The 16101-nt window shown below is 48.2% G+C and overlaps 1 protein-coding gene across 1 annotated transcript; it reads right to left on the bottom strand.

Annotated features, from left to right (window-relative positions):
• Nucleotides 1-722: 722 nt before the first annotated feature.
• On the bottom strand, nucleotides 723-7296 carry LOC119327754 (peroxidase 39-like). Its single transcript, XM_037600849.1, has 4 exons — nucleotides 6999-7296; nucleotides 6717-6911; nucleotides 6456-6618; nucleotides 723-1538 (listed from the first exon to the last, which is right to left on the bottom strand). Exons 1-4 carry the CDS (start codon nucleotides 7212-7214, stop codon nucleotides 1114-1116), a joined length of 999 nt encoding a protein of 332 aa, XP_037456746.1. The 5' UTR covers nucleotides 7215-7296; the 3' UTR covers nucleotides 723-1113.
• Between the last annotated feature and the right edge of the window lie 8805 nt (nucleotides 7297-16101).

The following is a 16101-nucleotide window of genomic DNA, read 5'->3' as shown; positions in this document are numbered from 1 at the left end:
GTCATGTCCATCACATCATTCTCCTAATGATGTGATCCCGTTATCAAATGACCTCATGTCCATGGTTAGGAAACTTTAACCATCTTTGATCAACGAGCTAGTCAAGTAGAGGCTTACTAGAGACACAGTGTTTGTCTATGTAATCACACATGTATTAAGGTTTGCGATCAACACAATTCTAGCATGAATAATAAACATTTATCATGAATAAGGAAATATAAAATAACAACTTTATTATTGCCTCTAGGGCATAATTCCTTCATTCCTCCGCCAAGCACCGTAAGCACAGTCCGTAAGCTCTCTGCTAGAATGCGAGGGAGCGGTCGGACTCCTTGCGGGGCGGGGCAGGCAGCTTCTCGAACCTTGGGCGACCCTACTCCCCAATCTCCACCCACACCTGCTCCCTTGACGCATGCGAGACATCGACCCCTACCTACGGCGTGAAATCCAAAGGGAGCCGAGAAAGAGGGGGTGGCAGCATGAGCCGAGGGAGGAGCCCAGGACATCCCTGGGAACGCGAGAGAGACACCCCATCTCCAACCCCAACACCAACAACCAACATTCCTGGATCTGGATCTGCAGGGGAACTAGGACCGGGGGGGAGGTAAGGGGGGTCGGTGGCTGGGGAGGGGACTGCGGGGGTGAGGTTGCAGGGGGGAGGACGAGGCCATGGAAAGGTGGAGCTCGGGAGGCGGAGCTAAGCGGCGGCGGTGTCGCAGCTAGCGTCACGAGAGCGGCTCATTCTCAGGTCTCATTTTTACAGAGCTTTTTTTTCTCTTAATCGTGTGCTTAGATTGTCATTATTTTCCTCCTTCGCCAGTTTTGGCCTGGTATTTGGGTTGTTTACACCTATAAACCTTACATGCCAAGCGAGGCCAGGAAACAAAAATGACGAAGGTGAGTGATTCTTCGTGATGAGCTAGGCGACGAACTTGAGCCGGCCGCCAGATGCCTAGATTGTTCTTCCCCCTGCACGCCTGACTAGAACTAAAAAACACCTTATAAAAGAGATACAATAAGCAAAACCCATACACAAAAATGGAAAAGAAAATGTAACTAAACATACAAACACAATCACGCGTCCATGTGCCACCAAGGACGCATGACATGCCACTAGTTGTTGACAACGGCACAATGCCGCCTGATCTCTCCGTCACTGCCGGTCTTGACTTCTATCATGCCCATTCTCATCATGGACCGCGCGAACACCTGGAAGAACACCTCTGGCGGGCCCTTGGCCACGCTCTCGACGTCAGCCCTCGCCGCGTCGTCGGTGATGAGCGCGGCATCGGACTGGAAGAGTCCCTGGTACTTGAGCAGGCCGTGGTAGTAGCTGAGGTCAAAGGTGAGGAAGCTCCCAGGGTCCATCTCCACGATGGTGGTGTTATCCGTGGGAGTGGTGCAATTGGTTCGACGGAGGTTGGCTGCATACTCGGCGTCCAACGATGGGTCTGCGTCGCCTGGCCCACTGCGGCCGGTGAAGTTGTATAGCCGCTCGCTGAAGGAGTTGCAGTGCGAGATGCCGATGGTGTGCGCCCCTGAGTGGTATCGGTACATGATGCTCAGGTTAGATGGTGAACACAACATAACAAGTGCAAACTGCAAAGTTCAGTAATACGACAATGCTATGGCATATGTAGGACTGTGAAGTTTCCAAGGAAATCTTGAGGATGTCCAGGAATGTACTAAAGCTAGCTAAACTGCATTAGATGTGTGTCAGTTTAAAGAACACACGCAACTTATTTTTTATCACCGAACGTTTGAGGAGGATTTGAAGGGACCGACCGTCTGTAGATGCTCTTAGCAGACAGATAGTAGCGTACAGGTCTCTAAATCATCACAAGTTGCCCATTAATGTTTACTATATATGAATACATGTGAATCAATGACCTAAGTTTGTAACTAAAAACTTAACAGACAGTGACAGAGTTGAGTCCGAGATGTCTTTGTGGGTTCATGTGTACTTGTACACTCTATACCGCTATTGTTTACATGTCGTTCATGAACATATCGCCAACACATTTCACATTTTATTACGATCATGCCCCAAAGTTCCAAGCTAAATATATGTACTCCAGTAGTTAGCGACTTCGCGTGTCAACATCCATGACCGTGCAGTGCAACAAATATAAAATCCGTGGAGCTAGCTGAGCTACAATGTGTATTGTTATTAGTCTGTCTGCTTTTTTTTAGAAAAAGAGGATGCACCCCTGGCCTGCATCTGGACAATGCATACGGCCACTTTATTAATTATTAAGCACAAAAGATATTACAAAGTAGTACATCAGTAAGCCTGAAGCCACCATCTAGGCAACATCTGTCGCTACTCCTACCCCCTTGATGCAGTGGTGCCAAATGTCCGAGCCTAATACCAAACAGACATCGCATCAAATCCTAACATCTAATGCCGGATGCCCCATCCTAGCCACATATCGGGACTGGGTCACACGCCGGTCCGGCGCACTCACCGAGGCTGCCGCCGCCTTCTTCCACTGATCAACATCGTCCAAAATTTTAAACCACTAACATATATTTCCTCTGTTCTACAATCTAGTGCTTATAGCTTTTTCCAAAAGCCAAATTTTATAAAGTTTGATCAAGTATAGAGATAAAATTACCAATATCTATAATACCACATATTAAAAAATATGAAAATACGATGTCATGGTTGTATCTAAAGGTATGAATTCGGTATTCTAGATGTAAATAATATGCTCATCAAATAAATCAAAATTTGCAATTTTTGATCTAAAAAAAATCTAGAGGCAGTACGTTCTAACTATATATAGAACACAGGTACGTAGTACTATTGGTGCTTTTGTAGAACTGCACATAGCCGGCCAGGCTTGTGGTTCACTTGTGTTTTCTTTTTATCTTGGACACATCTGTTTCAGGAAACAACAACGTGAAAATGCACACATCTGGCCTTTTTTAAAAATTTAGCAAAAAAATGAACCCAATCCAAAAAAAAATCACAAAATGGGCTCAGGCGCCATGCTATCTAGCAATGACGCCCTAGCCTTGGGCGTTATGCAAGAGTGGGCCATTTTATGAATTGGGTTCATTTTGTGCCAAAGTTTAAGAAAAGGGCCATATTTATCAATTTTCACCGCAACAACACCATCAATGGTCGTCCTGTCATGTAAATATGTTATGTGGGAACTGGGTAGTAATAAGTAGGAGCCTCTGGTAGCGAATATTGCAAACGGTGCACGGCTATCATGGTGCCCGGCCCTTTTCCAAAAAAGTAACTCTACAACGTAAAAAAAAAATGTAAACACACACACACACACACACACACACACACACACACACACACATTTCATCACATTTTACTTTCAAATGTGGCGTACAAAGAAAAGACAAATATGAAATTGGACCTTTTTTTTGTTTTTGGGCCAGAATTTTTTTAAGTACAGCTTGCAAATAACATTTTTCCCAGAAAAGAAATTCATGGATGTGTAGTGAACACATACATGTTTCCACAGATTTTGTTTTTCTAATTATGTTTAAACTTGTAAATATGGTTTTATTTGTTTTGCAAAAAAGGCACCATGTTGCCCGTGCACCATAACCTCGCACTCCCTCTGGTAGCTACCGGCTAGCTAGCTACCAGATGTATTGATTAAAAAAAGCACGAATCTAGCAAAGGACTTTGTTCCGAACTTAGTGTGTGGTAATTCTGAGCTCAGACTGCAATGAGCTCGATCGGGTGAATAGTAAAATCCAAAAATATTACTCCCTTCATTTCATAATATAATGCATATAGATTTTTTGAAAAGATAATCTCAAAATTTTTCACCAAGTTTATGGAGAAAAATATTTGCATCTAAAATGCCAAACATATACCATTAGATTCATCATAAAATTTAGTTTCATATTTTAAATATTTGGTATTATAGATATAAATAGTTTTCTCTATAAATTTGGTCAAAAATTTGTAAAGTTTGACTTTTCAAAAAAATATATACACACTACTTTATGGAATGGAGGTAGTAATAATAAAAAGTATGAATTTGTTTTGTGGCAAACATTGACAAATGTTTTGAGTGGTCACAAAATTTCATTATCGAATGATATTCATGGAAGTCATGGCAAAAAACATGATGTTTCAAAAGTGCTATTTTCGAAAGCATTTTAGAGTGTTGATTTATTTTTTGCCACGACTGTCATTTCATGATGAAACTTTGGAGACACTTAAAAAATTCGTCAAAGTTCGCCAAAAAAAACTTAGAACCTTTTGAATTTGTTTTCAATATTTTTGAATTTTACTATTCATCATGAGCTCAAATGAGCTGGCAAGAGGAAGAGACTTTCAGTTTCTCACTACTCACTCAACTATATGTCTAACCGAGTATATAGCAAAAAACTACCACATTACAGCTATCATTCCAAAAAACTACCGTTTTTTTAATCTTTCAGAAAACTACCACAAAAGTGGTGGGCTGTTCCAAAAAACCCAAGTGACCGAGCTGTTAAGTTTTAACCGGGATTATGACATGTCTGGCCCACCCGTCAGGTCTAACGTGGCATAAAAGTCCACACCGTTAGTTTTGACCGTTAGATTGACTGTTATGATAGGTGGAGCTCACATGCCTGTCTCTGTAAAAAAAAGTAAAAAAGCAATCTGGTCCTTGTAAGTTTTGAATAAAGGCAATCTGGTCCATGCAAAAACATTTTTAAGCAATCAAGTCCCTGTAGCTTTTATGGAAAAAGCAATCGGGTCCCTGCGGTGGTGGTGCTCGCCGGTCAGTAGGTGGCCGGTGACGTCCTGGTGCTGGCTCTACTCCCCGCCACCTGATACATGATGAGGAGCGCACCCGACGACGTCCTGCTACTGATGGCTCCACTCCCGGCTTGTCATCGACCTCCCGTGCGAGGAATCGAGCGGAGGAGCCGGTCTTCTTCTCCGACGACGGCCGCCATGCTCTTTCGTGGCTCGGTCCGGCGTGGAGCCCCAACGCCTAGGCTTTGACCTCGCACCGGCAACGGCCCCACGACTCTGGCCTTGCCCCGTGCGAGATCAGCCAGAGGAGAGCGGCGGCGCCGTCGTCCATGTCCACAGGGAGGTGGCTCGAGGCGCTCGTCCATGGAGCAGGGAGAGAAGGCGAGAGGAGGGCTGGAGGTGTGGGTGCCCCCCGAGATGCCGCGGCAGATCCCGCCGGACTCGGGCACGAGGGAGGCTCCGGCCATGGCGTGCGACTTGCGGGAGGGAGAGAGAGTTCCCGCGGGAGATAGAGATCAGGGGAGGGAAGAGAGATCAAGGGAGGGGGGGAGAGAGGAGCTTACATGTGGGCCCCCCATGTAAGGTAACAGTCAAAGAAACTGTTTGACCGGCGGCGTTAGATCTATTGCCAGGTGGCCATAACAGATGGGCCCTAGCTGTCATAAATATACTTAAATTTTAATCAACTGATCATTAGTGTTTTTTGGAACAGCCCATCACTTTTGTGGTAGTTTTTTGAAAAATTAAAAAAAGCAATAGTTTTTTGGAACGATAGCCCGTAATGTGGTAGTTTTTTGCTATATACTCATGTCTAACCCATCTGTGATGGAGTGCTTGTGCGTCACTAGTAAGCTCCACATAACCATCAACGTGCATGTGTCAGTGCCAATAATCGATAGCCAGGTCAATCGCGTGTATGTCCAACCAATCTGTGATGGAGTGCTTATGCGTCACTAGTAAGCTCCACATCACCATCACCGTGCATGTGTCGGTGCCAAGAATCGATAGGGACCGGCTACGGGTCAATCGCCTGAAAAGAAGAAAACGTTTAGTCGATTCGCCTTCTCCTGTATCAACCATTCGATCAAGATCCAACGGACGCTAATCGTCTTCAACCTCATACAGACATGGTTTCTCTTCTTCCTTTCTTTTTCACCCATTGATCCAACCCAGCCCTAACCACCAAACCCCGCCGCCCACGGCCGGCGGCCCTCCTGCGACTGCCTCACCGCCCCGCCCTCCCTTGAACCAGCCCCATCGCCGTCTTCCGCCGCCCCAGCCGTCCCTCTAGGCTCCCCCGTGTCGAGTTTTTTCTCCGGCGAAGCCCCACCACCGCTGTCAACCACCGCCCTCACCCTAAATCCTAAGATTGATAATGGGGTGATGACGGCAAGCCCCTTCCTTCTCTCCGATGAGGTCCTTCCTTCTTCCTTCATTCAAAACCGACTATCCCGAATTCGAAATTCAGCTGACTGACATGTAGCTAAATGTAATCGACATGCCATGAACTCGGCTACTGATACTTAGTGCTCCCTCTGTTCAGAAATAAAAGACGTTCTGAATAATTTCCTCCGTTCAGAAAAAAAAGATGTCTTGAATAATTCAATATGAACTATATGCGAGCTGAAATGCTGAATTGAGCGAAGAAACACAAAAACGTGCCAATATACATCCCATTGAAATAGAGGGAGTAGTAATTAATCTTTTTATAATTAGTTGTAACGGTTACCTGAGAGCCAGACGAGGTCGGCGACGCCGAGGCCCTTGGCGCGGAAGGAGGCGAGGAGGTCGGTGAAGTTCATGGTGGGCGCCGGGAGCTGGTCCAGCGCCTCCTGCTTGATCGACACCCTGCCGTCTCGCCGCCCCGTCGGCACACGCCAGAACGGCCCGCCCTGCATTTTTTCCCTCATCGTCGATCAGCCGCCGAGGCGCGTGTGTCCGGACGTGTATGCTGTGTGTGTGCGGGAGAATAGGAAATCAGGGCACTTACGATGACTCCGACGGCGTCGCGTGATGCGAGCGCGAGGACGTCGGCGCAAGAGACGACGCCGGGGCACTCCTGCTCGACCAGAGCCTTGACGTGGTCCAGGAAGTCGAAGCCGCGCAGCGTCAGGTTGGGCGCCGCGTCCTTCTCCGCCTCCCCGCCGCCGGTCGTCGCGTTCAGCAGCACCGACGCGTCGCACCCCTGCACCGGTGCCACTCCGATCGTTCACGACTCATCACAAACACGCGCCGTGGACGGTGCACCTGACGAAAGAGCGTGCGTACGTACCCTGACGAAGCAGTCGTGGAAGTGGGTGCGGATGAGAGTGGCGGCGACGGAGGGCTCCAGGGGTACCTGCCGCTCAACGTAGTCCTTCACGATCTGCTCCGCCCGCGGGCAGCTCTGCTCGTAGTACCCCTGCCGCAGCTTCCCGCCGCCCCGCTCCGCCGCGACGACACCAACCGCGGCCACGAGCATCACCAAAACCAAAGGTGCCCCCGCCATTGCCACCAACACTAGCTTCCTCCCTCACTAGCTAGCACAATGCTCTCGGGTGGCGCGGGAGCGATGCCGTGCAATGTTCTGTTCTGACTTGTGAGCCGCGGGTTTTGGACCGACGGATGGATTGCTTTTATACGCACCCGCACCTATCACAGCCGTGAGCCGCAGCCAAAAAAAGGGATCGCCTCCGGGTCGCTCCCAGGAGGGCCGACTAGGGCGGATCCCACGAGCGCGCCGCCGCCCCTTCCTCCTCCGATCCTCCTCCCTAGCCGCTGCCGAAGGACGCCTCCTGTCTAAGTCCGTGAAGCTGGCGGCGATGGCGGGTCCTCATCCTCCTCGCGCGACTGATGACGGCGGGGGGCCCATCCCTCTCATCTTGCGGGATCTCCGGCTGGAGCTCCATGACGGCCCTGGACGACATGGTTCTTACGGTGGAGATGGGCGCTTGGGCGGCGGCTTCGGATTTTTCCGGCCACCACAACTGTCGTTGTGGCCGCGAGGGTGGCACGGCGTCTGGTTCAGGGGGCTCGGTGCGGCTTAGCTACTCATCTCCGCGTGGCGCGGGTGGTGGCGGTGGTGCCCACTGAGTTCTCCGGCCTGCTGTTGGGAGCCGGCGGGTGGCGCAGTCCTTTGGTTCTTTTTGCTTTAAGATGGTGTTCTACCAGTTGCTGACCTTCATGGATCTAGCCATTAACAAGTTCCGGAATGCTCCGTTTGAGATCTTCATTGGATGCTTGACGCCTGTAGATTTCTGGATCGGATTAGGTCATGTGCGCCCCTATTTCAGCCCGAGTGGCTTCAGGAGGGTGTGACACGAAGTTTCATTGTCTGTTGACAGTATGAGACACGTTGGTATGTAGATTTTCATGATGAAGACACTGACAGAGAATGTCATGGTGGCTGAGGTCTGAGGTTTTGTAATAGCGGATTGAGTCTTCGCGCCGATGAGGACTTTGCTTGGTGACTCGTGACTCGTGGCAGCGGCAGCGGCGAGTAGGGCCGGCAGCACAGGCGGAGTACATAGTCTTAGCTTTCAGGATGAAAGCCCAAGATTCGGCCTTAATTGGCTGTGCCTGGCAGTGACCTTGTTGATGTTATTGTTTTGAGAGCGTTCTTCTCCAGGGTGAAAACCTAAGATGTAGGATCGGGCGATGACGGTGCTTCTGCACTATTTCTTTTTTGAAGGCATCACTTTTGAAGAATTAGGACTTCATGTGTTGTCTAGGTGGTGGTTCGTGCAGCAGCTACAACAAATTGATCACTGTTGCGGAATCTTACTTCTTCTTCTTCTTCTTCTTCTTCTTCTTCTTCTTCTTGTCTTTTGGTTGTTTGCATCCATAATGTCTTTACGATATTGCGTTGTTGTAGAGGCTGGATGTAATTGGTATCCTACGATATTATATATTCCTTTTGTCGAAAATCAGCTAGCGCCGATACACGGTGGCAACAAAAGAATTTGAGAGCCTCCATGTAGGCGTACCTAGTCTTCTCGTAAAATACTTTCAAATCTTTGAGTGTGACGAAGTCATCTTCCACCTGCATCCATCGACGACATGCCGTGAGGAAAGCTTTGCCACCACTCGGTCTCCGTCTCTGACCGAAACCGCTTCTGAATCTGTTTTATAGGATACACCAACAGATTTTTGGCAGCACAATCTGATCCAAAATCTAAGTATGACGGATAGGATAAGATAGGGGGGGACTTGGGTAAGATCTCACATTATGTGAGATTAATGTGAGATCTATAAGATCAATTTTTTTGAAAAAAAAATTATGTTCGTTCTCAAAAAAAATTGTAGAGACACATCAATGTTTGATGCGCAACTTCAAAAAGTTCCAGCTCCTAATTAAACTTACATTAATAGAAACAAAATAGAAAAAGCAGATACGAATAGTGTCAAAGTACTATTCACGATTCGGTCACATCAGCCACAAAGCTCCACATAAAACCGATCGAAGCCCCTCCCCTCCCAACGCGCTCCCGCGGGCGCCCCTGGGAGGGAACCCTAGCCCCGCCACCCCCGTCCCTCCGCCCCTTCCCTCCTCCCTCGCCGCCGCCGGTGGCGTCGCCGGCCAAAGGCCGCGTGGCGCAGGCGGCGGCGGGGCGGCTCTCTCCCTCGCGCGGGTGGCGAACGTCGCGGGGCGGCCTCCCCTGCTCGGTGGCGCCAGGCGCCGGCTTGCCTCTGCTCCAGCTTCCCTCCTCCGCCTCGCTGCCTGGTGACCTGCCGGCGTCGCCTCCTCTCCTCCTCCCCCTCCTCGTGGGGCTCTGGAGGCCCGGGGCTGTGCTGGCGGCGGATCTGGAGCCCCCTGCCCAGATCCGGCGGGTGCTGGCGGTTGGCGGCTGCAGGGGTGACCGGCGGCCCCTTCTAAGGTGGTGGTGGTGCATCCGGGGTTCTTCCTCTCCGGCGGGGTGGCTGGGCACCGGCTGGACCTGACAAGGGCGTGGAGGCGCGGGGTGTGTGTGCGTGCGGCCGGTCTCTTGCTGGATCCGGCCGGATCTGGCATTGGGGGCCTGCCGGCGGCGCGTGGTGTCGGTGGTGCGTGCCCGGCGGCTCCGGCGCTTGGAGCTCGCTGGGCGACGCGGGTAGGGTAGCGGCCGGGCGTGGTCGTTGCTTCGGCCGTGGGCCGCGGCGTGGGGAGGTCTGACGGTGGTACTCTCCCGGTGTCGTGGCGGCTTCACGGTGGTTGACGGATCTGCCCGCGTCGGCGGCCGGCTTCTCCGGCATCGGCTCGTCTGTGTTCGGGCCGTCTCGGCCTCCGCCCCATCTCCTCGTCGCCCGGGCGTTACTCCCATGAAAGGGCTGGTCCTCTCCTAGCTGCGGTCTACCGCTCATCTCACGCCCGGTGCTGCAGGACCGAGCTCGTCTCGCGCACGATGCAGCAGGACTGAGCTCGTCTCGCGCACGGTGCAGCAGGACTGATCTCGTCCCCTTTTCGGTGCTGCAGGACCAAGCTCGCCTCGCGCACGGGGCAGCAGGACGGGCGGATGGATGCCAGTTCTGGCCGACCTATTGGGTCTCGGCGCTGGGGGTCGCCCAGGGGTGCGAAAGGTGGGACCTTTCCGCTCGTCTCTTTAGTTGGGGTTGCGGCGGGTCTCGGGTGAGGTGGTGTCAAGGTCTTGGATTCCGGGGCGGCAGCCCTGGTGGTGGTGGCGCGGTGCTCTTAGGCAAAGCCCGTGCCTTGGTGCTGCCCGGTCATCATGGCCGTGTGGGCGGCGTGGTTGCCGGGGTGTGGCGTTCGGTGGCGGTGAGTGTTGGCCGAGGTGAAAACATGCTCTATCTTCGGACGGACCGGCGACGGCGGAGATCGTTCCGTTCTTGAAGGCGTCGTCGCGGCTCTCATTGCCCATCATGCGGATCTAGGGGAAACTCTGATCCTTGGATCGGGCGGTGGCGGCGCTTCGGTGTCGTACCCTTCCTGAAGGCGCCGCCTTGGAGCACATGGCCCGTCATATGTAGCTTCATCTCTTCGTAGTGGTAGTGTTAGGGTGGTGTTGCTGCGCTACCTGTCTTGGGTGTGTGCGTGTGTTGCGGTGGCATGTGTTTGTACTGGGTGCTTTATATATAAAGTGGGGCGAAAGCCTTTTTCGGTAAGTACTATTCACCCAAAGCTGCTACTATCATATTTGAATTTGTTTTTTTTTTGAATCTCTAAATGTACATCGAGTTTTGAGCTGATTGTTTTCGGGGTTGTAGACATCCCCACATGAATGTTGTCAAATAATTACAGATTTTTTTTTAAAAAGTCTAAATATGTTTTTTGGGGGTTGATTTCACGATCTCACCTAAATGTGAGATCTCATACAAGTCTTCCTCAGATAAGATATATGATATTTTATTACTAATATAAGGTGCCGAAGAATAATCCGTTATTTGTAATCAGGCAATCCGAGCTTTTAAATATGTATACTAATTATGGGTAAAGTTGATGTCAAAAAGGAAAATGAATAGTATTGTCTCAGCTGACAGTGAAAATCTTATTCCTCAGCCGTCTTTACAAACTTGTTCATACAAATCTAATACAATAAAACACACCCTAATAATTTGTTCGCACATTGGACAAACGGTTGTAGTATTTTCTCCCAAATTTTTTAAATTTGTAGAACTTTGCGTTGACTGCGAAATAAAAATTCTTAAACTACTGGAAATTATCAATGTTGTTTAAATAATTATGAAATTTGTAACTAGACTAATAATGGGTAACAATTTTTATTTTATAACTTTTCATCGAAAAATGACTACTACGAGTTGTGCAAAATATGACTAATAGATGTAAGAAGCAAATTGCATGCTCCGTACAAGTTAATCCCTTCGGTAAGGTTTACAAGGCACAATTTGTTTGTGTTAAGTCACACTTTTGTAGGTTTTACTTGCAAAATAAATGATTAGTTTTAAATTTCAGCTGAGGGACAAGAATAATTAACCTGTTAATTGCGAAAAGGGTTAGGTCGTGCTAAATTTTCGAAGGGGGTCAAATCATGCTAAAGTTAGGCAAAAGGGTCAAAACAGTGATTTTGCCCACTTGCTCGATGCATTTCGATTGCATTGGTACCCTATCAATATCAGTTTGTACTGCACAAATGTTACATCTAATCTGCTACTCTGCATAGAAAAAAGGACTGCTAGCAACTTACAGTAAACGCAGAACAGCTCGAGCATGAAGCTTGCTCCTCTTTTAGTTTTCTGTTTGCAATCAGGGACAGTGAGGCTTCAGCATCAACCGAGCTATTGAAAACCAGTGTACTTAGGTCATCTCATTGCTCACCGCATCGTCCCGTCCCGTCCTTGGCCAGTGGTTCTTGGCTCACCAGTCACGCTCACCGACAGACCACCCTGCTAGCTTCCCTTGTCATTATACGCCAGAAATGCATTTATCTAAATATAAGAAGAACCTTTGTCAGAACTTTCTCACCAAACGTGATGCCCACAATACATATTACTCTTTTTCACGGGCTGATTGAGTGAGCCCCATGCATCTTTCCTCCTGTGATTTTCATGAGAGAGCTTCAAGGGGAAGAGGGGCCTTTGGACTGACTTTTTTTTTTTTCGAAAAGGGAAGCTCCCCGGCCTCTGCATCAGAACGATGCATACGGCCACCTTAATAAATATCAAATAAGTTTAACAAGGTCTTGCAATCTCGAACAAAATAAATAAGAGCTCACAAAGAGCCAATAAAAACGGCCACAAAAGCCACAACCGGCTGGCTAAAAAAAGATAGGAAAACTAATTGCCTATCCTATTACATGACCGCCATCCAAACCGGTTGAATATATCCCGTGGTACCATCTCCCACCGGATAGATCCAGTAACCAAACGCTCCCTGGCCTCCGTCGGAGTGAGTAGCGACCACATACGGATCAAAGCAGTGGCCCGGAAGATAACCTGCAAACAATGAATATTTGATGTTCTGTTAAGGACAAAATCATTTCTGCAATTCCACACAGCCCACAATAAAGCACATACTCCTATGCGAATGTGGCTCGCTGTTTCGAGCTCTACCCCGTTAAGCCACGTTCCAAATAACAAGCTGATAGAGCTCGGAGGGGTAATGTTAAAAGCTATGTGCACCGTTCGCCATAGAATCTTAGCTAACGAGCAATCTAGAAAGAGGTGTTTGATAGTTTCATCCCGATCACAAAAGCTACACCTAGTAGGTCCTGTCCAATTGCGCTTTACCAGATTGTCTTTAGTTAAGATGACTTGTTTATGTACAAACCATATAAACACTTTAATTTTCAACGGAACCTTGACTTTCCAGACATATTTGGAACTAGGAATGGAGCTGGAGTTGATGACATCAAGATACATTGATTTAACTGTAAACTCCCCAGTCCTAGTAAGATTACAGCGCAACTTATCGAGCTGTTGAGATAACTGAACTCCCATCAGTCTACTCACTAAATGGAGCCACACTTTCCAACGATTGCCGACTAGCGTCCTTCTGAACTGAATATTAAGGGGGACGGACTGGAGCACTGTTGCAACGTAAGCCTCACGTCGTTGAACAATACTATAGAGAGACGGGTATTGAAGCGCTAGGGGTTATGACTTGTGACCAGGGAAAAATGGTTATGACAGTGTGACATTGCCATGGAATGCACGCAATGCCTACAAATGAGCTACTGCTGCTTTTTATCTGATGAAACATCCACCAACTTAGGATTAGCTCTCATACATCTTTCCTTTGATCCAGTTGAGTACCACCCTAGGGCCTAGCCTAGGCTAGATGTTGTCTATCATTCTTCCCTTAAACAACAATTTAGTTTAGCTAATGACTGATACAGCCATGCATGTCACCACATCACTGCAATTAGTATTTGGTACTGGTTCATGAGGGCCATGATGTCGCACCGTGCATGCCCATCACCCACATTGGTACAACATAGTTTTAGCTAATGACTAATGTAACCACAACACCAGCTGGGGTGTCAAGGAAGGCATAATTAGGACTTGCTAGTGTTTCGCTCCAAGAGGTCTTCGTCGCTAGTCCAGCATAATTAGAATTTTGTGTTGAGCACTACAATTGTCACACTGCATCACATCCTCTCACCGGGTAGCCATTTTTTCATGCTCACCATCCCCTTCTAAAGCTCACTCGGTTAGAGGCTTGCAAGATGTCACTCTGTTTCATACTTACTAGTACTTCACCAGCCCATGTCCATTCACTTGCAAGTTGCAAAGGCAAGTTGTGGCACATCAGATAAAGGAAATGCAGGTATGATCATAACTTCAGAGTGGCCGTAACTGCAAAGATCAGTAGGACTGAAAGTAACATGCCCTTTTCATGGGCATATCTTTCGAGATGACCATCTGTACATTCCTTTCACAAAAATCACAAGTAGCTTGTCTGTTACACCCCACTTTCAGTAAGCATAATTAGAAATGTCCTAAGCATAGATGCATTAGTATCTGTTACCATTTTTATCAAGGGATGATTCTCTGATCTTTTAAGCTCTACAGTTAATCCAAAGATTCCCTGTGATTTTAGACCTTTCTTTTTGGATGAATACATGACAAATTAGTTGTTGGACTCATGAGCATGCTTGTGACAAAGAATACTCAAGAGGAGCGGAGGGCTATGCCAATTAAAGTGCTGAACAAACCTCATCAATCCAACTACAACATCACTTGAAAGAAAATGCGCATGTCCAGACGCTTGTGCATCACAACTGTGTTGGGGCATGATGTTGCGCCTGAGCTGAAACCCTAGTACATGCATCTTGTAGTAGTATCTCATAGCCTTTATCGGTTATATACGTGTGTGAATAGTAAGATGTATTTGTTCAGTATCATATGTATGGCCCGCTCAGTTTGTGTATGTGGTAAGTTCATCGGTTATGCACATGACATCCACAAATGCACATCCGAGCAATACAAGACAGCAGCTGCCTCTATCATCAGTCTAGTGTGTGTCTGACGACACGTTACATTCTTTGAGAGATTTAAGTGTGTTGCGATGTCGCCGTCCTCCATTGCTTTGGCGGAGATGCAGATCCAATAAACCTGCAGCAGGCAGCAGCGGTTCCGTGGGCCGTTCATTGGACACGACGGAGAAAGGTCAAGATCGGCAAGGACAAGTGTTCTTAATCCTTATTTGGTTAGAGCATCTCCAACGGCCGCACAAAAATTTGGCGCCCAATAAAAATTATAGCGCATCACTTTAGTACTTTTAGTGCGTCGGGACCAACATCGCTTTTACAGACGCCCAAAAACACGCGCATAAAAAACACACAATGCAAATTGTGAAGCGCGCGCAATCTGAAGCCCAAAATATGCTGCGCGCGATAGCGTTTTTCAGCGCGCGCCCAAAAACATTTAGCGCTACAACATCTGCTGGAGCTGCGCGGCGCCTAAAAAAACAAAATTTTAGTGTGCGGAGGTCTTTTTGGGCGTCTGTTGGAGATGCTCTTAGATGCTTATTGACTACCATTGACGTATGTCGTGGCGCCGGCCTTTGCTACTAGGTTCGATGTAGTGTTCACAATTTTGTACATAGACCGAATTTTATTCTTGGGTCCCTAAATCCATATTCTAGCTATGGATTTCCTTCGCGTCGTAGCAATACTAGCCAAAATATCAACAATAGGTTTGATATTTTTCATGTTTGAGAAATAGTTATTTAGAATTGAGCGAGTTGCAAGCATGTCTATGCAACTTCTCAAGAGCGATTACAAAAAGATGTCACCTCAAGACAAGTTACAAGCAGACTATTGCAACCCTTATGGTGCTTGTATTGAGTGATTCGTTAATTGGAATGGAGGCAGGTGCAGATGATCTAAGAGAGAACTTGTTCTACAAGTATGCGATTTTATAAACTCTCTGTGTGTGCACGGTCGCGTGTATGTGTGGGTATTCTTTTCTAAATATCGCACACCTCTCTGAAGCCGTATCAAGTAAAAAGAAATAATAAAGAGCATGTGTGAAGCAACGAATGACAAAGTGGATATGAGGGTTTCCCCTTCTATAGATAAAGCGTCATCCGATACAGTTAGCTCATTGGCGCCGCAGCACAAACATGCCCAAAGGAAAAAAAAGAGAGAAAAAGAAAGAGAAACAAATGCCAACAACGGTAGATCAACGAAACGAAGATGGCTGGCAACCGCTGCACCCTCCGGAGAAGTACCACCATGCACTCAGCACTCCGAAGCGCCACGTACCAAGCAACACCTTCAAGAAGGAGCAAACAACGACGCCGCTATTGCTCGGACTAGTCCTAGGATTTCCCCCGGTACGCGGGGGGCAATGGGGGAGGGTGTAACCGACGCCCTTCAGGAAGGTTCGGCGGCACCCGCAGGCGTCGCCGCGTCGGGGCCGGACGAGCCGCCAGGGATTTCTCCTGACCCAAACCCCCACCACCACCCCGGACGATCCATAGTGCACCACCGTCGCTG

This window comes from Triticum dicoccoides, chromosome 7A (assembly GCF_002162155.2).
Source record: "Triticum dicoccoides isolate Atlit2015 ecotype Zavitan chromosome 7A, WEW_v2.0, whole genome shotgun sequence".
NCBI lineage: Eukaryota > Viridiplantae > Streptophyta > Magnoliopsida > Poales > Poaceae > Triticum > Triticum dicoccoides.
The sequence above is the reverse complement of the archived record's forward strand: the minus strand, read 5'-3'. Positions and strand labels throughout refer to the sequence as shown.